Below are 24361 nucleotides of genomic sequence, written 5' to 3' on the forward strand. Positions count from 1 at the left end.
ACCTTTTTCAATTATATTCTTACATAAAGATCTGAGAATCGCAGTTGATTTTTTTACCTTGGAAACAGGAATTGACAAACAATCTCACCCCAGGGTTCATCAACCAGCTGTTCTGATTGTGTAGGTTGTCACATGATCTAAGTTTGCCCAGTCAAAAGTTACATTTACAAATGTCTTATCAACACGTTTTGCTTTCTGAGAACCGGGTAAAATCCATCTATTCGGGTTACTATTAAAGCTTGGGAACAGCTGGGGAAAACAACAAAGAAAACTTAATTTTATGCTCCAAATTATCAAGATTGTATGAATAATACCCACATTTTTAAAATCTGAATTATCCTGGTACTTGTGAAGTCTAAAAGAAACAGTTGTATCTTGTCTTGATAATTAATAACATCCAGTTTTACAGAAAAGGCTGCATTGTAAAGTAAAGTAAAGAAGCTTTCCCTTGTTATACATACAACAAACACCTCAGGAAGTTTAGATGACACAACACGCAGTGGGCTTGTGGTTTCATGTGACTTTTCAAAAGGCACCAAACTAAACTACTGCGCTCTCGCTCTTCTCTTAGAATGGCGAGAGGATAAAATATCTCTCTGCACACCCTCCCTCCCTCTCTATCCCCGCATCGCCTCTCCCGCTATACAAACAGTACGCCCAGATAATGAGACTGGGTGAGAAAGTGTAAAGTGGAGGTGTATTGAGGGGCTGTGTAAACTGGCCTAATCCTCCTTCACTGCATTTGTTGTGTCATTAGATCTGTATGGCTTGTGGATCCAGTGACGCGGGCCCTATTCACTCCTGTAGCCCTCAGCCAGTGCGCTGCGGAGAGCCAGGGTTTGGTTCGATTCGCTATAAGCCACGGTGGATTTTCAAAGGTGGGATCGTCCTCAATGACCACACAGCACCTCTCCCCTGGGGACAGAAATGTAGTTAAAATCTGGAGGGAAATACCAGAAGTGACACAAAAAGACACCAGACTGTAAGATTCACTCAGCAGCTTTATTTGTTGGGTACATCTCATGACAGACCTGGCAACACATGGGTGAACCAGTAGGGATGTAATATGGCATCCCTTTTATTAATTTGGGTGAAAGCAGGTTTATTTTGGCTATATTTGCTGAGATTATGTGAACCAACCCATTGCTGCTTTACCTGCCAGTTTGCTATCAGCTCATTTATCAATTTTAAGACTTAGATACATTTACCTCCAGGAAAAAAACGATTTGCTGTTGTTTCATATTTTAAGCCTTGAGAATTATAATACATAGCGTACAGTACCATGAAGAGTTACAGTGTTTTTAAGAGTACATATTATGGACATTTTGAAAACTTAAATAAACATGTGACTGCAGTTTGCCAGTGGTATTGGCCTTTTTAAGTTTTTTAAGATGATTATTTATTTAAAAAATAAGACAAGATGGCACCATGCAGTATGTAAGGCTGAGTTTTCATACAATAAATAAGCAGTCAGGATTGACCAATACAATTCCAAAGGGAAAGGGATTTTACTCAGAAAATTGGAGGTTATTTAAACAAACACTCCTCATCCTACAGCTGCATGTATTCTTATTCCCTTTGTAACAGACACAAAATAAAACAATCTGCCGTCAGTGCAAACCTACTAACTGTTGTCGCTTACGTAACTTAGTAAATGAAATTATTCATCTTAAAAGAGTGTAAGCTGTACTGGCAGCTCCTGTACATGTGCCTCCTGTGCGTCGTACCTTACAGCGCTGATACGAGGTAGTAGAGATTTATTCATCTTGAAATGTAAACCATACAACTCAGGAGAACGACTAACATATTCATACAGTATGATAGAACAAGCATCACAAGTAGCGATATTGCTTTTGGCTACAGCTCTTATTGCTGGCTTATTAAAATATTAAAATGGCTCAGATGATAAAAAACAGCTTTTGATTTTGTGTCCCAAAGTACTTCTCAACTCTCAGGACAGTATTCTCCACTGCCAATCATCAACTCAACGGCTGCACCAATCTCATTCTGTCCAATAGGCGTAATACTCAATGCGCAAGTCCTCACGTTACTGTCAATATTAAGACTTTTCCAGGCATTTCAATTGCAAAATTAAAAAAGGCCAGTTTTGCCAGTGAAATGACAACTGTGCAATTTGAAAAAATAAAGAAAGCACACTCTGCAGTAGAGCACTTAACCACATGGCTGGTTTCTCCTTCAAAATGGCCAAAAGTCAACTTCTTCTAGACGTATATTTAATTTGCTGAAGTCATGAGTGTTATATTTAATTGGGATTCAGGGGCTTTGAAGCTCCAAACTCGAGTTTTGTCAAAACATTTTCCGCTGCAGACGCCCCGACCCTGACCTCACTTGGGAGGCTCTTTGAGCTGGTGTTCTCTGAGAGCCCCGGTGAAGGTGGCCGTCCACACATGCAGGGCTGTGGCGGCGGAGAGGGTGAGGAAGAAGAGGAAGGCAACTTGAAAACCAAACCAATCCACCATGCCTCCGGCCAGAGCGCTGAACATCAGCTTCCCCAGCACCTCCAGAGTGGACAGGAAACTGTAGTGGGTCGACTAATGGAGAGGGGAGAGGAGTGAGGAATAGTGAGACAAGGGAGAAAGAGGAGAAGGTGAAGGAGAGGGAAGTGAACAGAGAAAAAAGGGCACATTGTAAGTAAGGAGGGAGTAGTCGATGGGAAAGTCCTCTTATCAACTGTTTTGTAAAACTTGAATATGATTTATCAGCAACAACAGACAAAGACAAGCAAACATCGTATTTTCAGGAAAAGCCCCAAAGAGCAGAAGGAAGCGACAGATGAGAAAAACAAATAAGTAAAGACTGGAAGCCTGAAAGAGAAAGCGTGAGATCATGGCCTGAGACGATGGACTGAGGCCAAACGAAGGCGAGTATCTGATCCCCGCCGTGAGGCTCTCACAGACGGAGGGAGGGAGAGAGAGAGAGAGAGAGAGAGAGAGAGAGAGAGAGAGAGAGAGAGAGAGAGAGAGAGAGAGAGAGAGAGAGAGAGAGGATGACCTAATCTTCCTTAAGCCTCCTCCTCTTCATGTGAGACAGGTAACTAACTCAACAGAAGCTCTCTCACCTCGACCAGATCCTCAACTCATTTATTAATTAGACACTTTCTTTCAATGTAAGTAATACTGTAACATGTTTGTATACAAATGACTATTCTGCATTATAGAAGAAAAAAACATCAAAACACATTTCTTTATCTTTGGATGTAACCTCACCAGGTAAATGTTGAGTACTATACATTCAGAAATAATAACGCAGGCTTCTCTTAAAGAGATCAAATGTGTTTCTTCTGTCCACCATTCCTATCTGCATTTAGGAATTAGAGCTGCAGCCATTACTTGAATACTTAATAGTAAATTAATCACTATCCTTGTTGATAATCAGTTCATAGTTATTAGATAAGGAGAACTAAAGGTTGTACTGTTGTTGTTAGTAAGGAGGGAGTAGTCGATGGGAAAGTCCTCTTATCGACTCATCACTTCATGTTTTGTAAAACTTGAATATGATTTATCAGCAACAACAGACAAAGACAAGCAACAATGAGAAAAACAAAGAAGTAAAGACTGGAAGCCTGAAAGAGAAAGCCTGAGACCACAGATTGAGGCCAAACAAAGACGAGTATCTGTTTGTAAGATAAAAATTGGCCATCACCTAGGAAGAGTGTGATGGAAATGCTCCCCTTTTCCTGGATACTTTGCAGTGAAAACTATTATTAAGTTCATCAAAAAATGAATAATAATAGACCACAGTCACGACCATCCCTACAGAATGTGTCTTCCTGATGAAATGGAACGAGTGTGTGTTGAGGAGCTGGTGGTGGGTTTCAGACTGCTGTGGTCTGCATGCTGAGGTAGAGAGCTCTGAGTGACCACCGCTAAGTGGAGTGCCTTTATTCTGAGCAACTTGTTGAACAGATTGGGTTTCTTTCTCCTGGGGATCGTTAACAAGCACTCACACTATCAGCTTTCTGTCACAGGATAGCACTACCTTCAATAACACACACACACACACACACACACACACACACACACACACACACACACACACACACACACACACACACACACACACACACACACACACACACACACACACACACACACACACACACACACACACACACACACACACACACACACACACACACACACACACACACACACACACACACACACAGGCTCCCTCCTCCTGAGTGTACGTGCACACACACACTCACTGATGTTCACACTGACATACTAACAAGCAAACAGTATATGTGTGATGAGAACCTCTCAAATGAACCGTGGTTCTCATCATCTCATGTTGTGATTGGTCCTCTCCTGTTGTTTATTTGAACAGTAACCAGACCCAGATATCTGTGCTGCAGCCTGTGACTTGTTTCCCCTCCACTTTGAAGAGTGACAGCAATTTAAATGATCATTTTGTCACCTTCAGAGATTGACTGAGTGATCTCTGTGTAAACAGCGATTACCTCCAGGCGACGGTGGCCCAGTTACGACCGGGACAAAAGGAGTTGTGTCAAAGAGGAGGAAGAAAACGAGAGAGGAGAGGAAAAGGTCAGAGAGCGTTTAAAGGACTCCCGAATGACAACGACGTAAAGTGAGGTGGTAGGAGGGACAGAATAATAAGAATAGAAAAAGCAATGACTAGAAACTGGGTCTGAGATTTTCCAGGTGGTAACAGATGATGAGAAGTGACAGCTGTAGGTGACGAGAGGGGTGGTACTGCTGAGGACAACTAAGTCCAACTGAAGGAAATGGCCTGAAATGTCACATAGGTACAATTAAACCAAGACAGAAAGAAGGGAATGTCATTACACAAAAGAACGGGACAATTAATATTGAACACACATGACCAGAGAGATCATGTATTACATAACAGCAGAAAAGGAAGGAATGTATGAAGTTTGCCTTACCTGAATGCTTTCCTCTGCCCTCTGAGTGCAATGCATCATGGTAGTGAAGGTGAGCGTGGTGATGAGGCCGCCCAGGAAGTGCTGAACACTCATACTCAGGACGGCCATACCTGCAGGAGCGGACACGAAATCAAGCAACAACATCTTTGAGTGCAACTGTTTTAGTGAAAAAGGCATACAAACGATCAGTGATACACGGTCGTCTGCGCTGCTCCACTTCTCACTATACTATTCTATGTAGAAGTCAAAGTAAGCAGACAAGCAGTGAGAAACGGTAAGACTTCTCTCCGTTCTCGTCCCCCCCCCCCCCCCCCCTCGTCCCCAAAACACATGTAGTGTATCCTCTGAGGGGAAGTGGCAGAGCGGTGTTAGTGGGGAAACACAGAGGAACCACAGAGCCTATCTGTCTCTGCTGCCGCTAACACTGAATTATTCACTCAAGCCGCCAGAGTTTTTACCGAATAAGACTCTTCAGTCAGCGACACAAGACTGTGGGAGTCACACAGAAGCTGCGAGTGATCACACTGCAGAGTGGGAAGCGGAGGGTTATCATGTAATATTGAACAACCTGAAAGTGAATGTTTTTCCGTGTTTTTTTTTGTTTCGGTTGAGTTTGCCTGAAATCTTTGTTCTGGGTTTAAAGCAAAGGGGGAGGGGGGGGGGGGGAGAGGCCTCAACTCTCAGTCTGAGAGGCTTGATAGAGGAACACACGATTCAGACGGGGATAAATGGCGCCGATCTGAATCCCGAAAGCTTTGTGACTGGCTGTGTAACAGAATCAGATGTGTCATTCAGAAATGAATAACTCAATGCTCTAAGGAGAGAGAGACAGCACCTGTCTATCAATGTCCTCTGCATCAATCCTGTGGTGTACTTATACTAAAAAACAGACTCATATAGTTGGTTCACAACCTTTCTGTTGCTGTGTCCATAGATTTCTGTAACTTTCTGAACCGACAATCAAACTCTCAAGAAGCAGTTCCTAAGTTTGTAGGTAGGGGAAACCTGTCTCCAGCTATTGATTTCAATCTACAAATATTGTAGCCTTTGCAGACCATTGACATGCACAACAACCCACACAACACACTACAGGAAAGGGGAAACCCTAAAAAGCATAATAGGGCCTCTTTAACAGATGCCATGTCTCTTACGTTATGAAAGTTGATCCCAGGTTGAACAACATGTGAGCAGATCAACAAGAAAAGATTCCTGCTTTAAGGCCAGTTTGATTCAAATGTAGAGCCTAAAGAAAAATGTATGTAATAAAAATATGTTCCACTTATATGGCTCTCACACAATTAAACACCAGACAAGGAACGGCATCAGTAATTCAATCTAAGGGTTTACAGCTTTAAATGCTAAGGTATATATCTACTGTAAAACTGTGCTGTACAGATATTACCTAACTCAAATATCAAATGACACACCTGCCAGCTAAGCGGACATAGATCAGCTAAAACAATGGAAACCACACACCTTATGTCACAAACATCCAGGGGCTGAACACCCCAACACAAAAGCAATAAATATCACAGGGATGTCTTTGTTGACATGCTAAAGAACATATTATGTTATCATTTCGAGTGTGAAAGTGTAGTTGTGATCATTGTTTCCCTTTCTCACCGCAATATTACTGTTTTCGGTGTCAAGCATCATGATATTACAATTATTTTATATCGACCACATTACATAAGACTGTAGTGTTAACGACTGATTGAGGTGCAAAGCCGTCCTTAAAAACTAGAAAGGTTCATCTGACTTTACCCAATCTAATAAAGAGACCACAGTCATTGTGACAGTTTTTGTGTTTATCATCCATTCACTATGACATTTGTATCGTAAAGCTGTGTACATACAATATGTACATATGTACCTGCATGTTAATGTGTTTATTCAACAAAGGTCCAATGAGGACTGCATGTGTATGTATTTAAGATCTGGAAAGTTTAAATATGTAATTCTACAGAATTCAATAAACAACATGTTGTGCGCTGATACACTATTCATGGAGAAGCTTATAACACAAACAGGGTCACTCTTCTTTAGTAATGGGGGTGTGCTTTATGCAAGTGTTTTTTGTGTGTATGTGTTTAGACACTTGGATATAGGTTATTGTCTTTACTTCAGAGCACCAACATAACCAAACTGGACCTTTATAGGATCATTGCAATTGGTGATAAGTGTTGAAACGGCTGCCTGGGATCGATTTCAGTCCCTCACCTTTCATGAGAGGCGATGGTTCCAGGATAGTGAGTAGAGAGCTCTGGAAGACCATGCTGATGGTTCGCAGGACGAACACCCGGCGCATCAGAGCCCCGATGCTGAGGAGAGAGCAGCAGACAAGCCAAACATCAGAGAGATCTACTTTAAGGTGTGAGGTGTTGTTGATGAGCAGTGAGGAATGTGGTGACAGTGGCTCAAGGCTCTTATCATTACATTATGCATTTCTTTTCTCACACACACACACACACACACACACACACACACACACACACACACACACACACACACACACACACACACACACACACACACACACACACACACACACACACACACACACACACACACACACACACACACACACACACACACACACACACACACACACACACACACACACACACACACACACACACACACACACACACACACACACACACACACACACAGTAATAGTGTGCACATACTTAAGTAAACAAGTCCCCAGACACTAATTGATTCCCTGTTAGTGTAAGAAAATCATCCCCCTGTGGGTTTGCTTCGTGACGTAATCAATAACCTAAGGAGATCCCCAGCATGAGGACGATAATTAATCACTGTTAACACACACGCACACACACACAAACACATACAGACGTGCACTCTCACTGTTGTGTGACATCAGGGATTAACAATGCCAATCACTCAGAGGAGGCCTGCCACTCAAAGGACTGTGTGTGTGTTTGTTTGTTTTTTTGCATGTCATTATTTATGTGTAAAAAAGACTGTGAGGAACAAGGAGCCTGTCACACAAAGCAGGGTATCTGATTAAGTTGGATAAGAGCACTGAGTAAACACTTTCAGTCCAAGATGGAGATTTAAAGTTCACTGTTCTTCCCTGCAAAGTTTACCAGTAAATGTTTTCACATGCCTCCAGAGATTGTGAGGGGTGAGGCCGTCGTTCAACTCTGATCCGACCTGATGAAAACCAGAATGCGCTCGCTGACCCGGCTCTTACCATCCGGCTGTTTACATGGCGATTCACTGTTTGACTAATAAACATCTGCTGCTTTTTGACTGCCCTTTGGCTATGATGTATGTAAAGTATCATACTGTATGCTGACATGCAGCAAAGTTCCCTGACCAGGTACATTTAGATGATATAGTCAAGGGCAACAGATAACGTGATGATTCATCATTTGAACTTCATAACGTTGAAAATAAAATGTAAAAGAGAAAATCTCAATCTCATACAACTAGGGATGTCCCGATCACCTTTTTTTGCTCCCGATACGATTCCGATCATTTGATTTTAACAATTTGCCGATACCGATTTTTCCCGATCCGATCGTATGCAATGCATAAAGAGAAAAAAAAGCATTCAAGTTGTCCCTTAAGGTTATTTTTTTATTTAAATTTGATATTCTATCCAACATGGATATAGCTTCTTTCTTTCACAGCAGCATTGGATCAGTTCAATTGTGCAGCATTGGATCAAAACAAAATAAAGCTCATCAGTACTCGTTAGCTTACGGCTACAATTAGACACTGCGCCCTGCCCACTCTTTTGCCAGATTTGAGAGAAATAAGCAACCAGGTCTATGAAAACAAGCCCCAAAGAAGCAACACATACATGATGTTCTGTAATTTCAAAACTAAGGCCTCAGGATGACTTTAAGACTTGAACATGGTCATTTTTGTTTTGTAACATTGAATAAAAAAAAGAATAATAATAAAAAGAATTTTTTTAAAAATCAGATCCCCGATTTTTTTGTCCTGATTCCGATCTTTTGAAAATCACGTGATCGGCTCCGATCCCCGATCGCGTGATGGGATCAGGACATCTCTACATACAACCCAAGGTAGGGTCTTAACATTTCCTTTTTTCAGCTGACAGTTCAAAATAGAAGATAATCAGTTTAAAATACTGTTCTGATAGGTAAACAACTTCAAATATTTTTGAGTTACAATTGATACAACTATATCAGAATAGTTGCTTCTCAAATTCAACTTAAAGAATAATCTAACAGTCTAAGTGTGTTTGACCACAGAGCCATGAAAACACCAACAGAAACACTTAAATAAACTAATCTGTGTGTGAGTTTAAGAATTTACCAGTATCAAACAATTATTCTGATTAAAACATCTTGCACATCTAACACATATGCGGTACTACAGTTGAAGTATAAACCTCTCTCAACTGTTTCCCCCTCTCTCTCCTCTCCAGCCAGCCTTTCCAAGCCTCCCTACTGGAAAACCAATCCTGCATCATTCACATGCTAAAGACGTGATTCTCTCTGCTGCCCCTTTGCCTCCCTTCTCAATGACAGTCTTTCATATCACGCACTCTCAGGAGATGCTGAGGTGTGTGTGTGAGTGTGAGTGTGAGTGTGAGTGTGAGTGTGAGTGTGAGTGTGAGTGTGTGTGTGTGTGTGTGTGTGTGTGTGTGTGTGTGTGTGTGTGTGTGTGTGTGTGTGTGTGTGTGTGTGTGTGTGTGTGTGTGTGAGAAAAAGAACCTGCCTAGCTGCCACCTCACACGGGCCAGGCTCAGATAAGAATAGCGATGTTCTCGGGTTGCCAGTGGAGGTTTGTAAGGAGGGTCACTCCCTGACCACTCAGCCGCTTCTGATGGTGGGGAAGATAAAGCCTTTAGAGGAGGGACCCAAGCCTGGAGAACAGCCCTCTGTGTGTGTGTGTGTGTGTGTGTGTGTGTGTGTGTGTGTGTGTGTGTGTGTGTGTGTGTGTGTGTGTGTGTGTGTGTGTGTGTGTGTGTGTGTGTGTGTGTGTGTGTGTGTGTGTGTGTGTGTGTGTGTGTGTGTGTGTGTGTGTGTGTGTGTGTGTGACCATATAAACATGTCAGAGTATAGTCACCTTAATATTAGCATATTAGGTTCCCTTTAAAGAAAGTTTGGGAAATTGAAACGTTGAAAATGATTTTCTCCCCCCCTCTGATTCAACCTCTCTGCACTATACAGTTCAAGGTCAAATAAGGCGACTTAAGAATTCACCAGGTTGCTGCATCATATGTGGGTTCAAATGGTTGATGTTGTCTTGTTTTAAATGCTTTAAAATGGCAGTTCTAACCTATTACTTCCCAATACAGACAGAAACACACTCAAACTCATGGCAGAAGCTGAAACTAATACAACTAGACGGATACTGCCTCTTAACACTCTCACACTTTTGAGTGCGAATGGCTTTTTAGGCTGCATCTAACTGCCGGAAAACTTCAGAAAGTAAGTCAAGTGGATGTGTGTTTTCTATCTTTGTGTGTGAACATTGTTACTGCCTTTGCAAGTTACAGAGTCCTTTACAAGTGATCAGGAGAGAGCGAGAGAGAGAGAGAGAGAGTGAAAGATCAAGAGCCAAAGTATGACAATGACATCTTTTGAAAGCGCTTCCTTTCCTTAAAAATGTTTTGCCTTTGGAGACTTGCTCTGTGTTAGCTAGTGTCATTTTACAAGAGAAAACCAGGAAGCTACAGAGAACAAAAACACGTACCATCCTAATCCTTAAGGGGAAACCTCTGTGTTGTTTAACCTATACTCCTATTTGTCCGTGTTTTGTATCTAAGCAAACATTTGTGACATTTTTTCAGAATTAAGCGAGAGCACTACAATGGGTGATCGAAAACCGGACCACGATGTAATCCTTAGTTGTAATTGCACAATGTCCGTTACAAGTGATTCTCTTTCCACTGACAAGCTGAGATTATGAGTGTCCGTCATTATGGAAAGGATCCTATCGAGAAAAAAAGAAGTGTTTCTCTGCTCAAATCTCGTTCTGAAATGTCGAGGGTTTGGCATCATCCACATTGTATATATATTCAGCCATGACACTAAAAGATAACACTCAGCTCTACTCCTCTCTACAACTCTGAAAAACATTTTCATCATTGTCTTTCAGCAACAAGTCCAAGCGTGAGACTTGGTTATAAACAATATCAAAACAGATCCAAACAAGCGAAAGGGAAGGAAATGTTTTACATCTCTGTTGCGTCTTTTTTATGATGATATCAGACACTAATAATCACAACATTAGACGCTCAGTAACAAAAACAAGCACTTCTAGCAGACGTACATTGACCTTTGTTATTTTCCACATGTTGGGGACAGGAAGTTGATTGGATGCTCTGTTCAGAGTACAGTAACACACGCTGTGGGAACCATCCCAGCGTCCTTTATGAAGGCATTGTTGTTGTTATAAATAGCCCCCGTTACATCACACTGGCCATAGGCAGGCCTGAGCTATGGTGTGATCCTAGTGTAAGCAGACGTAAAACCTTATGTAACGATTGTCAGGCCCAAATGGCACAGTGTCAATAAGCTGAAGGGATAAACATGTAAAGGTTAGATATAATCATAGTAAAACAAGTTAATATTGAAATAAATCTAATGCTTCTCGTCAGTATTGCAATTTTGCATCAACTGGATTTTTGAAACTGTATACTTTTGCCAAAATACCACGTTTAAGGAAAATAAAGAGTATAATATAATAATAATAATAATAATAATAATAATAATAATAATAATAATAGTTTATCCCCATAATAAATCTAATGTAATATATCTTAATACAGCCCTTATGGTATCTTCTTGTAAATGTGAGAGTTAGTCACTTCATTTGAACATTGTCTCTATGATCAAACCCTGAGGTGTGTGTGTGTGTGTGTGTGTGTGTGTGTGTGTGTGTGTGTGTGTGTGTGTGTGTGTGTGTGTGTGTGTGTGTTTGAGTGTGTCTGATGGATTGGCTGCTCATGCTGTTCTCACACCACACACCAGACACAGGGGGTCCCTGAGCTCTCAAACAAGGCTATGTTTACTTAAGTTACTGTACACACAAAGTCAGGGGAGACGCGGAGAAACACACATCAATCAAGCCATGAAGAGTCATAAAATAACCACTAGAAGAACAGCCCAGAGTGATAAGCCAGAGGAAGAGGAAAAAAAGATGGAAAGAAGCTGCAGGAAAGAAGGAAGTAGTGTATATAAAAAGCTTGGAGGAGAAATAGGGAGAGGAGGAAGATGATGATGATGATGATGATGATGGTACTGTAACATCTGATGAAATGAAAGCAACAATCTGAGGCAGTAAGATAGATGTTCCTGAGGAGCAGTGAACTGGACCTTCTCAGTCTGTCCTTGGTTCCCACTGTTAGAAACTCTTGAGCAGCTTTAGACAACATTCAGAGCCAACATTGATCGTTGGCTTTGGACTGGCTTGTTTCGAAAGACTGTTACCTTTTCATCCTTCTCAATGCAATGGGAATACTTTCTCTGTCAACACGTCAAATAGTAACCACAAGGACTAGTCCATTGTTTCATTTGTGTGGGGATGCTAAAGCTGAATCAATTAGTCATTTGAAATAAACAACTATTTTAAATCATCAGTAAATTGTTGAAGTACATTCGTTGGAGAAATTGCCAATAAAAACGTGGTTCAAACTTCTCAAATGTTACTATTTTCTTGTTTTCATTGTCTTCAATGACAATAAATGTAGTACTTTGTCGTAAAAGACATGTGTTTAGGAGATCACATAGGGCACATGTGTCAAACTCAAGGCCCGGGGGCCAAATCAGGCCTTTGGTGGATTTAATTTCGGCCCGCAGGATAATTTCTAACTACTATTAGATCTGGCCCGCCGGTATATTGCACGCACACCTTCACTCCATCCTGAGGGTCTCCTCAGCTCAGAGCCTGAGCCCAAACATTGATGACCTTTCACCCAAGATGAGATGCCAAGTATCTGAACTAGCATCACAGAGCAGCCAACTGAGTTTAAAGGATGTTTTCTTGCGACAGCAGGGCTTGTTTTTTTTTTTCTTGGAGGGAAATTGTTTTTCTGAAGCTGTTGTTGGCCTGTGGAAAAATGTAATCATAAGAAAATCTGCAGATAGAGCCATAAGAAATGAATGCAACTGATTATTTCATGTTGTTTTTATAGGCAATAATTTAAGCTTTGTTAGTTCTAGGTTTAATATGTGCAATAAGTTTTGCAATAAACATTCAGCTACCAGTCCGGCCCTCGACTAGTACCCATTTTTTTTTTTGGCCCACTGTGTATTTGAGTTTGACACCCCTGCTCTAGGGTTTTTTCTAATAATGACAGGCATTTTTAGTGTATTACATTTTTTTATATAATGAATTCATTGATTTGTTTAGGAAATAATTGGCAGATAAATCAATAATTCAATTCATTGTTAGTCGCAACCTAATGATTATTGAGCAACTTTATTAAACAATTGGATTTGCTTAATAGGCATAACATATGTACTTAGTGTGTAACAGGCATTCTTTGTATTTCTCTAAGGGAATTTGCCCCTGAGCACAACACTTGCAAAATGATAGCACTGAAATACCTTCAGATTCAATATTTGTGCCATTAATTAAAAAACATAATTGGCAGCACGGTGAGAATGAAGGTGAAGGCTACCTGAACTGAGCGAGCAGCAGGCCTCCGAGGGAAGAGCCGCAGATGGAGAAGCCCATCGCGATGACGCCGTTCCAGAAGCCGAGCTCCCTGGCGGTCATGTGATGATCCAACAGGAAGAGAGGAAACATGGTGACGGCACCCTGCTCACCTGGTATCACAGAGAAAAGAGGAAGGTGGACAAAAAGGAAAGATCAGACAGAGAGAGTAGAAGAGGGGAAAAGGGAAAGCAAAACAGGGAGTGGAATGAGTTACTTAGTCGGATCATATACCATCAATACACCGAACATGCTGTACTCTCTGACTAAGCATAACTATTTTACAGTAAATACACAAGACACGCGCCAAACACACACGCCTATTCCAATCACGGTGAAATACGATGAGCATGTTGTAGCAAAGTGTTTAGCCTGCAAGACTGAACAACATGGTTTTCCTGAGATGACAACTGCCGAATCAAATACAGCACGCCGACACGCAGCGCACCTAGGCCTATTCCTGGAAAGATTCAATAATAGATGCCTGACAAGAAAAAGAATACCCTCAGTCACTTTATCAAACGGGGGCCTAGCACTCTTCCTAAAGCACAAAAAGGAAAACACAACAAAAACACCAAAACTTCCACAGATGAAACAGACCTCACAAAGACCTTTCAGTCAAACTAAAAAGTTTCTGTCAGACAATAAGACTTTCTCTGTGAGGCGTTGAGTGTGGGGGTAATGTTCTGCTGAACATTACAGTCAGATATTCAGCGGCGTCGACGACACGCCATTATTATATTAATGGAGACTGACTTCAGAAAGACAGTGGGACCAAGGCGCTGCGTGAGTGACAGCTCGGCTCCCAGACTGCTGTCAAAGACGACGCAACACAACCGACGACTCACTCACTCAGTCAGCCAGGAGACAAACAAAAATAGAGAAGGAGGGAAAAAAAGACAGATGAAACAGACTGAAATAAAAATAATAATAAGAGAAAGCCAAGAAGCTCCCACTGATAGGGAGTGCAGCAGCAGAGCGGGAGTGTCACCGCTGTGACAGTGGAGTGTCAACCCAGCACAAGGGTGGTGTTGGGAATGTGGATTCTCACCTTCCTGCTGTTCATTTACACACAATGCGTTAATCATGAACACATTAGAGCCAATAAGATGGGTATACATAGTGACAAAAGAGATCTGTCTGCTTTTATTTCAGATAAAGAAAAGCATGTCCTTTTTTCCTTAAACCCAGTATTTCTGTGATCCTAGATGAAAATGTATCTCAGGCTTTTCTGTTTTATAATGCTATTCTAAAGTTAATGTTTGTGTACATCAGATATATATGATAATCAAAATACACCAAACAACAAGACAGGCCCATATTATCAAAAGTAACAAATGGGGTTATGTGTTGTTTTGCATGTGCGTTTATTCCGTTGAAAGCCTGTATTTCTGCACAGCTGAAGATATGATAAGGCTACACTATCATTTGTTTATTTGTAGAATAAGATTCTAGTCGCGTATGCTTTCCTCTGACTCGTGTGAGCACTTCCAATAACTCCAGAGCGTTGTCCAACAGTCAAAATGTAATCAAAATGCATGTGATCATTTCCAGTTGACGTACAAAAGAGAGGAACGCACTGAAAAGATGTATTCATTCAAACAAGAAGCAAATAAATAATAACTGACTCAATCCACTGAATCACTTTCGCTCGCTAACTGAAGATTTAGTTTGAGTACGTTTTTAGTTTTTTATACATTTAAAGCTTCTTTCAATTGATGATTTTCGGTACAGCCTTAAGCTACTACAGACAAACTGAACAGTATGACTGTTGTCTGCACTGAGCTAGGTGATACATTGGCTCATTGTAATGTAATTATACAAACAAGTCAGCAAAATGTTCTCCTAAACCTATGAAATGTTGAATCCTGTGGGAGCTGCACTGATACACGTACACCCTCTCTGTGCATTGTTCACATTGTAATCTCCATCATGCTCTGAGCTGAACTGTTGGGAGCTGCATCCACTGAGCAGTAACCATATTAGTCATAATAAAGTCAACATTGGCAGCAGCGGTACCCATGATGCTCGGGTTGTTTACCCATGGTTCTGTGCTCCCGTTCCTGTCTGCCTGTTGTTTAGCTCAAAGCTCAGAGCGTTCACAGTCCTGCCTACAACTAATTATTTCTTTAAAGAGCGTGGGGGGGGGGGGGGGGGGGATTCAGGAGGGGGAGTGTGCGCAGACAAACACAACCAGGCTGATTATTCCTTTCTATAAATATTCTCAAAGCAACAATTGTCCATTTCAGCTGGGATTTCATTAGACATCCGCAAAGATTAAACAAGCAGAGTGAAAGGGGGGAAGGAGACATGAAGGGTGGGACAAGAAGATGATAGGGAGGGAAGAGAGGGGGAGAAAGAGGGAGAGAAGTGGCGGAGTAAAAGTCTATGATAGTCAATAATGAGGAGAAAAACAGAGAATAAAGAAAGGGCAGAAAGAGGAGAGGGACGGCAGTAAGTGAACAAGGAGCAAAGAGAAGATATGCATCATAATGCATTTATATAAAAGAAATGGGCTTAATATGACGGGATAGAGAGCAGCATGGGAGGGAGACAGATAAAGACAGAACAAGAGGAGGGGGGGGTGGATGAAGAGAGATATTGTTAGGAGGTTAGTGAAGAGGAAACAGAGGAGGGATGGCAGGCTCAAAGAAAACTCTGTTTATGTTTACATTAGAGGCAGACAGCACAGAGACACACAACGATTCAACACTGAGAGAAATGACAGGGCTGCTTCCTTTACCCCACTTACTCAAAGGTGCTGCGTGACAACATCAATCCTCTACCGGGCCTTTATAGCAGGGAGGCAACCTGACACAAGGAGGGGGAGAACTATTATACTATACTTGCCTTTTCTTCCAGTTGTGTTGCTCTCCCATGAAAACCATGTCAATCCTTTTCATAAAGAGATGATTAAGTATTTCTTAAACTATTAAACCTACAGTAACGTCTGTACAATCAGCCGTCACATCGCTGAAGAACCGACTGGTGTTCATGGAAGATGACATTTTGGCGATACCGCCTGATGACTAGTTGCATATAGTTTACCGAACACTCGATAGAGTACCATTGCTTTTTGGGCTGGTGAGTGACACTACTTTACTAGCCACTTTAGCGCGACTGGTGCTAACTCTGTGCCCTGGTTACCCAAGCATCTAACATCTGGTCATATCCCAGACACACAGTCCAGTTACATTCTTTAGAAATATATTTTTTTTTTTTATTACAGTTTTTTTTCCTTTTGGCATAGTGTAGTAGCAGACTGGAAACAGATAGAAAGAGGGATATGACATTCAAAAAAAGATCCCACTGATGGAATCCAACCAGGGACACGGTTGGTAACATTGTATTAAACTCTAAGTTACATCGTTTATTATTTAGTCTTAAATAAGCTATAATATATTTGATGCTATAAATACTTAAGATTGGAAATCAAGTTCCGACCATTTAGGAGGGAATCAGAGAGAAAGGATAGAGGCAAGTTTGTTTTCTTTAATCCTAGTTATCAAATACGCTTCATGTCAACATCATTATTTATTAAGAGATATGTTATTTCAGGTTTTGTGACAATGATTTCATCACAAACCAGCTGACAGCTTCACTGCACACACTGAAGACGTTTAGTGGCACACAACATTAACAGGTAACTGTTTTAGCAGTGTGAAGAACAGTGAGTTCAATTCAGAGTTGTTAGCTTGTGAACGTTGGGTGTTACTCAGAGAGGGATCACAGTAGGATAAGGGTGAGATAAGGGTGAGGTGAGGGTGAGAGGTCAATGAGGAGAGTGGGGTCAAATCCTGAGGTCCATGCTGCCGCTCAGACAAAAGAGCTGGCAGACCAGGAGAGATCACTGAGGACACTCCTGCACCCCCGCATCATCACTGCCTGCCGAGAGCATGGTACGCAGAGACAGGCTCATGCTACATGTTTCTGAACACACACATTTCAGCTTTGAAGGCTCCCTGGGGACAAAACCAGTAAATAGAGCCGTGTCCATCCACACCTTCAAAATATCTTGTGCATGTTAGTCTATTGACACACACACACACACACACACACACACACACACACACACACACACACACACACACACACACACACACACACACACACACACACACACACACACACACACACACACACACACACACACACACACACACACACACACACACACACACACACACACACACACACACACACACACACACACACACACACACAGAGGAGTTCAATGTTTCTCATTGTAGAAGTCAAGGAGTTCTCTGTGGACCCCGGGGGTCATAAACATGGGGTAATACACTCGTCACCAAAACCTGCTAAGTCGCTGGCGGATTTTGTGTGTTCTTCGTGTTAACTATCTCAGAAATGATGAAACAATAAAATCCTTTTAGGGTTATAGAGTGAAAAACCTAACCGCGTAAATGTCAATGATGTTTTAATGATTGCTGTAGGAACCTGGCAATGCTACAAACGCCACTTTGGGTTATAGAAGTAGTTCATTTAGACAAAAAAAAGACTGCAGTGATTGAAATGTATTTCAATTTCTCAGTTTACCAGTGATCCTCTAGACTACAATGAATCTTATTTGTATTTTCTAATGCTATTAAATGTTTGTGTGGATCATGTATTTGATATAAGTACACTAAACAACCAAAAAGAGCCCATATTTTTTTATATAACTACATTATGTGGTTAAAATATTAGGATGAGACTTTTTCTAGATAGATCCTGTCCCTCACAGGGCACCATGTGGCGGTTGTTCATTAATTCATCCTCTCCTTCAGCCTCACTCCCTGTTCCCTCTTTTCCCCTCTACAAAATACCCCCCACTCCCTTCCTTCATATCTCAGAACTCCACGACCCCCCCCCCCCCCAACCCACCACCATCCTCTTCTCCTGACATCCATGTCTCTGGAACGGCTAATCTTCAAACTTGTTCTGTCTAATACCATAGCCCAGCAATTAATAAGGTTTGGTTGACACTGAGTTAAAGAGGTGTTTCTGTAATATTTTTACAAACCAATTTATAGGTTTTGAGGTTTATCTAATTCAGGGTTCATACACTTTTTCACCAATGATTTTCAATGACTTTTCCAAGACTTCTCCATGACCTTTACCTAATTTTCCATGACCAAAAAAATTACTCTTTCTCAGCGGTAGCACTGAAAATTGTTTATTTTAACATGGAACAGGAAAATAAGGTCTGAATATGAAACATGTTGTGTATCTAAAACAAATCAACTAGTAGGCTTACTGGCTTCTACACGCTAAAGCAACTAAAATCTCTCACCAGCAAAATACCTCGTCAGTTAAATGCCATTTTACGTTTCATTACTATACGATACAGTATTTATTATCATTATAATATTACTATTTTGTCGATTAGATAAAATATAAATTATATTTGATGCAACTTTAGTCACATTTCCATTACTTTTCCAAAACTTTGGGAAACATATTGTTTTCCATAACTTTTCCAGGGACTGGAATTAGCATTTTGAATTTCCATGACTTTTCCAGGTTTTTAATGACCGGAAGAACCCTGCTAATTATCTGGCAACCGAGTGTATTTCAACTCGTACTCTGGCAGCTGTCTTTTTTGGTGGAAATGGTTAAAGTGTTAAAGCTTAGTCTTTTTGTGTGTTCACCCATCCATTCCTCTGTCCACCTGGTCAGTTCCCAGGGAAAGCCACCATCAGGGTCCACCTCTGACCATCACTCACATCTCTTGTCAAACATACAGGACTCCTGAATCCCTACCTAAAGAACCAGTGTGCTCCGCTACACCATGTGTGTATCTATTTTAAACTGCAGCTATACAAACCGTTTTAAGTCAAAGCATTTAAGCTGTTGATGAAAAAGTGCAGTCAAATAATGATCATCTTCAAATTGCCAAATTATAAAAATAAACACTTCAGGTTTGCAATACATTAAAAGATAATAACGACTACAATTTTAGCTATGTTTAATTAGTTGTTTAAACAACTTCACACGTCAGCACACACGTAAACAGAGTTGGGTTTCCCTGCGTATGAAAACACAGCAAATGAATATGTTTTATTTAACATTTGAGGTTACGTGCAACTCAGATAACCCCATCGTTTGCCTATTTTCGGACCTTTTCTCTTTTTATTTTCCCTCTCCCGACACCCTCTGTCATTCCTATCTACCCAGACAGTTATCCCATCATGCCCGTTGCCACAGATAGCACAGGGGTCACAGTTCAGACACGAGGCGGCTGATGATTGGCCAGTGTTGGACCGGGTGCAAACTCAGAGTTCATTAGGGATAGATGAGCGAGAGGGGTCTGTGTGTGTGTGTGTGTGTGTGTGTGTGTGTGTGTGTGTGTGTGTGTGTGTGTGTGTGTGTGTGTGTGTGTGTGTGTGTGTGTGTGAAGCAGGGGGGGTTGTTCAGACAGGCAGATCACACAAACATACCCACACACCCCTTGCACAAAAACAATACTGTCTCACATGGGCAATTATGCAAGCACATCTAGGCCTAATCTAAAATATTACACAATCTTTTTCTTTCCTGCAAAGGTGGCAAATATTTAGACTACCATAAAGGGAAGCGCTGACAAGTGACAGGGTTGTTCATGAATCTACAGAGAAATCACTTACAGTAATTCTTGTTGTTCTTGATGAGTGCATAATGTCCGTGTGTGTGTGTGTGTGTGTGTGTGCGGACTGGAGAGAGTGTTTTTTTTGGGGGGGGCGGGGGGTGGCTCCCTAGACAGATTAGGGGGTCCAGCCAGCGTTCATATTTTGTCTAGCACTGTCGTCTGCTGGGACTCATCCGATTACAGAACCAGCCTTTAAAACACTCTCAAAAAACACACGCACACACACAATCTAAAAACAAAGGCATATACATTCAAGCACACACACAAATGGATGCTATGCAAATGTGAGGAGACAATTATATTCAAACCACCCACTTACTCACACACACACACACACACACACACACACACACACACACACACACACACACACACACACACACACACACACACACACACACACACACACACACACACACACCAGCGTGATGCGCCGTCTTCTATTTCGGTTTTTAAATGCAACAGACACAAAGACACTCTAATCCTTACATAATCCCCTTCTGCTAGCAAACACCAAACTCTGGTCATATCAACTCTCTCTCCCACACACACACGAGCTTAACTGATCCAAAACTACTTGAAATATTTGTTTTCCTATCGGAACCAACTCATTCACATACAAAACTGTCCGCATGAGCGCAGTATGCATTCATACTAACTGAATGTAATCTTGTGAAAGTGCCTTAGGTTTATGCTTTTTAACTGAGACATTCAAAACAACTGCTTTGTCTTTACCAAGTACGTGTTTTTTTTTTCAATCTGCATACAGGAACTGGTAAGGCACAATGTCAAGTAACAATCACTTCCCAAACTTTTTCCATTGACTCAATGCTGAGTTCAGTCCTCATGGACACACCGAGAGAGACATCTAGTGGTGAGTTCATGGCTCTACAGGAAGGCAGGAACAAAACCACAGACAAGCTGGGGCTCACTGTTAGGACATAAGGGGCCTTTCTTTGTTTGTCTAGTTTGTTAACAGAATGCAAATGAACACTGAGGAGCTGATAAACTGATTGTCTGTAGATTAGCTGAGTGTGCTCTTGTTTACTCTTTTCTGTGCTTTTTCTTATTCATCTCATTCTTTCCTTTACTGTTGTCCATTATGATCATTCCATTTAAGCCTGCACACATATAATTATAATTTCAACAATTGATCCATTAATAAATTAGCTGATGGAAAGAAAATGAATTGGAAAATATTTGTTATAATTGATAATAGTGTAGATTTTACATGTTCTGGTTCAAGCCTCTCTGATTTGTTATTACCTTTTTCAGTTTTCTCTCTGTTTGATATCTTTGGACACTGAATGTAGATTTGTAAACGTGAGCTCTTCAAGGAAGGCTCAGACATATTAGTAATTTCAGTCTCAATATTAGGTACAGAAGTAAAAACAAGGTGTTTGTATCTGGTATTAGAATGTATTAATTTAAACATGTTTTTCAGACTCACCTAGTTTGTATGTCAGCACATACAGGACGGTCCAGGGGGTGCCGGGCACCGCCAGCATCCTTCTCCACACCTTCCATGGCCACATAGAGTCTGCGGCCTGCCCTGTCCTCCTGCTGCCATCCGCCTGCTGGCCCCTCACAGCCTCATCGTCCAGCACAGGCGCCCCCCACACAAACAGAGCCACGCCGGCATACACAAACGTCAGCAGCATGAACATCCAGCTCCATCCAGCCACGTCAATCACAGCCAGCAGCCCACCTCCGGCAAACACCGATCCAGCTTTATAGCCCACGACTTGGGCTGTGTTGCCGAGCCCCAGCTCCCCACGACCTTTCAACAACCCCACTGCGGCCCCGTCTACAGCGATATCCTGGAGAGAGGCCAAGGAGTTCATGGCCAAGAGGGTTCCTGCTACTCCCCAGATATGTGCTTCTGGTGCCAGGGCTGCACTGGTGAGGCATGTCAGAGCCAGCCCAGACACTGTCCCCACCAGCCAGCGGCGCTTGGAGCCGACCCGGTCCACCAAAGGGGCCCAGAGCACCTTGAGGACCCATGGGAAGTAGAGGATCTTGGTGAAGCCGATGCGGGTGAGGGAGTGACCAGCTCCACGCAGGTAGATAGGAAGCAGGGAGGACTGGAGACCATAGGGGATGCCCTGGACAAAGTACAGCAGTCCCAGGAAGACTAGTTTGTCATTCATGATCTGCATCCAAACGAGACCCCCTAACTCAGCAGACACTACAGAGGTCCATTGGTCAGGTCATGGCCTGGATTGAAGGGGAGCTCTTCAAAGGGAATGGTTGACACAGATGAACTGTTTGACCTGAAATGAAAGAAAAAGTGTGCGATTTAGATTTTTGATGCTGCATTTATAATCTTGTAGTAGAAGATAAGGGGCAACTAAAGACTGCCCCAGCTCCCACCAGCAGCCTTAAAAGGATGTGTCTGTACAGCTTTAGTATGCCCTGCTCAGTTACCAGTAACCAGGCTAATGCTAGCTCCTCAAAGTCAAATGAATTATGGACCAAAACATCTTAATATTACCGTGACCACGTGTGTTTACGTCATTTAATGTACAACAGAACACACACTTCTCTTTGCACCGTTGATGGTTCGCTGACAGTTACATTATTAAGTTTAAATTCAAACTGACGTGTAGCTACCGTTAGCCAGCTAGCTTTCTGTCATGCAAACCTTAGTGAACGAACAGTTTAAAACACATTTTTAGAGCATGTCAATATAACTAGGGGCCGTGCTACAATCAGAAAAGTAGTTACGTATATGTTGTGAGATCAAAATGAACACATACTGAAAGATAAAGTTGGTTAGCCTAGCGTTAGCTAACCGGAGAAGGTGCTCCGCTTGTTTATAAATGTGGTCTGTATGTATGAGCTATGAGGTTGCCAGGTTCTGCGATAGCAATCCCCCTTCTGCGTATGGCAAGCGAAGAAGAGGTCGTTCTGTATTAGTAGCATAAGTGTGTGCCTTATTTCTTTCTAATTAGTATCACTAGTTGATACATTTTTGGTTACTGCAATTAGGTAAAAACCAGTTGAGTGAAGTATCTATTTAAATGTACTCAAGTATTGTACTTAATTACAATTTTGAACAATTTGTACTTTACTTGAGTATCCATTTACATGTGTTGCTACTTTGTACCTTTACCCCACGACAATTCAGAGGTAAATCGTGTACTTGTACTCCACTACATTTATTTAGTACCATACATTACTTTGCATATTTTGTTTAATAATGTGAACAACAACATTATTATTATGAATAATAATAATATGAGCAGCACCCAGCTTTGATAACACTAACATCAATAATCATAATCAAAACATGTAATTTATATTATTCTGAAATGGGCAAATCTGCTACTTTTAGTACTTTAGCAGGGCTGCCAACCCTCATGCATTGAGCGTGAGAGTCACGCAATTAACCCATATCTCACGCACTCACGCCACACATGCCTTTCCTCACGCTAAGTTTCCGTCCAAAATAAATGTATATAAATATAAAAAATAAAGTGAAGGAACAGCAAACCGTCTCCCGGCTTAGTTCAGTAAAGTTGGAACGATATTGGTCCGGTTCTTATTATACATCCATGGTCAGGCGGGAGTAAGCTGTCCACAACGGAGGGTAACGTGATGTCCCCATCTGACCTGTTGCTACTGTCTGCAGTAGATGCAGGGCCGCCCCTGGCCAACTTGGGGCCCCAAGCGACATTGTGAGATGAGGCCCCCCCCCCCAACCGACAGGAGTGAAAACATTGTTTTTTCGAAACAAACTAGGTTACTTTGCAAATATAATTCCTGTTTATCATTATTATTATCAACACTTTTTTATGCAGTGAGGTAAATGGTAAATGTGCATGTATGTCGTTCAGTATGCGTTTACAGGTGAATACGTCTGCATTTCCTGCCAAAAACTAGCCTCAAAAATATTAAAATATAATTAATGCAAATAAACTACTTCTACTAATAATAATAATCATAATCAATTCAATAATATAAATACTATATTATTTTATTATAATATAGTTGTATAGTCAAGGCAAAACATGCTTATGACATGCTCAAAAACTGATATTTCTTAAAGAGCATCTTGCAGGTTTTTATTTTTTCTACATTTATGCTTAAACTTGCTTGAAAATTACAATTAAAAAAGTGAATGCAGGATTTGA

At 41.4% G+C, this 24361-nt stretch overlaps 1 protein-coding gene across 1 annotated transcript; it reads right to left on the bottom strand.

Moving 5' to 3' along the window:
• Window positions 1-988: 988 nt before the first annotated feature.
• Window positions 989-23128, bottom strand: mfsd3 (major facilitator superfamily domain containing 3). The gene is made up of 6 exons (XM_079686769.1): window positions 22985-23128; window positions 21676-22498; window positions 13563-13710; window positions 7148-7248; window positions 4928-5037; window positions 989-2552 (listed from the first exon to the last, which is right to left on the bottom strand). The coding sequence occupies exons 2-6, from the start codon at window positions 22382-22384 to the stop codon at window positions 2346-2348; spliced, it is 1275 nt and encodes a 424-aa protein (XP_079542895.1). The 5' UTR covers window positions 22385-22498; window positions 22985-23128; the 3' UTR covers window positions 989-2345.
• Between the last annotated feature and the right edge of the window lie 1233 nt (window positions 23129-24361).

This window comes from Notothenia rossii (assembly GCF_949606895.1).
Source record: "Notothenia rossii genome assembly, chromosome: 6".
NCBI classification, from domain to species: domain Eukaryota; kingdom Metazoa; phylum Chordata; class Actinopteri; order Perciformes; family Nototheniidae; genus Notothenia; species Notothenia rossii.

Excerpts from the sequence above, each read along its gene's own strand:
- mfsd3 (XM_079686769.1), bottom strand. The coding sequence starts at position 22,384 with ATGCAGATCATGAATGACAAACTAGTCTTCCTGGGACTGCTGTACTTT. Across the intron at positions 13,711-21,675 it reads TGTGCTGACATACAAACTAG|GTGAGCAGGGTGCCGTCACC; the intron begins GTGAGTCTGAAA and ends CTGTGATACCAG. Across the intron at positions 5,038-7,147 it reads ACCATCGCCTCTCATGAAAG|GTATGGCCGTCCTGAGTATG; the intron begins GTGAGGGACTGA and ends CCGCTCCTGCAG.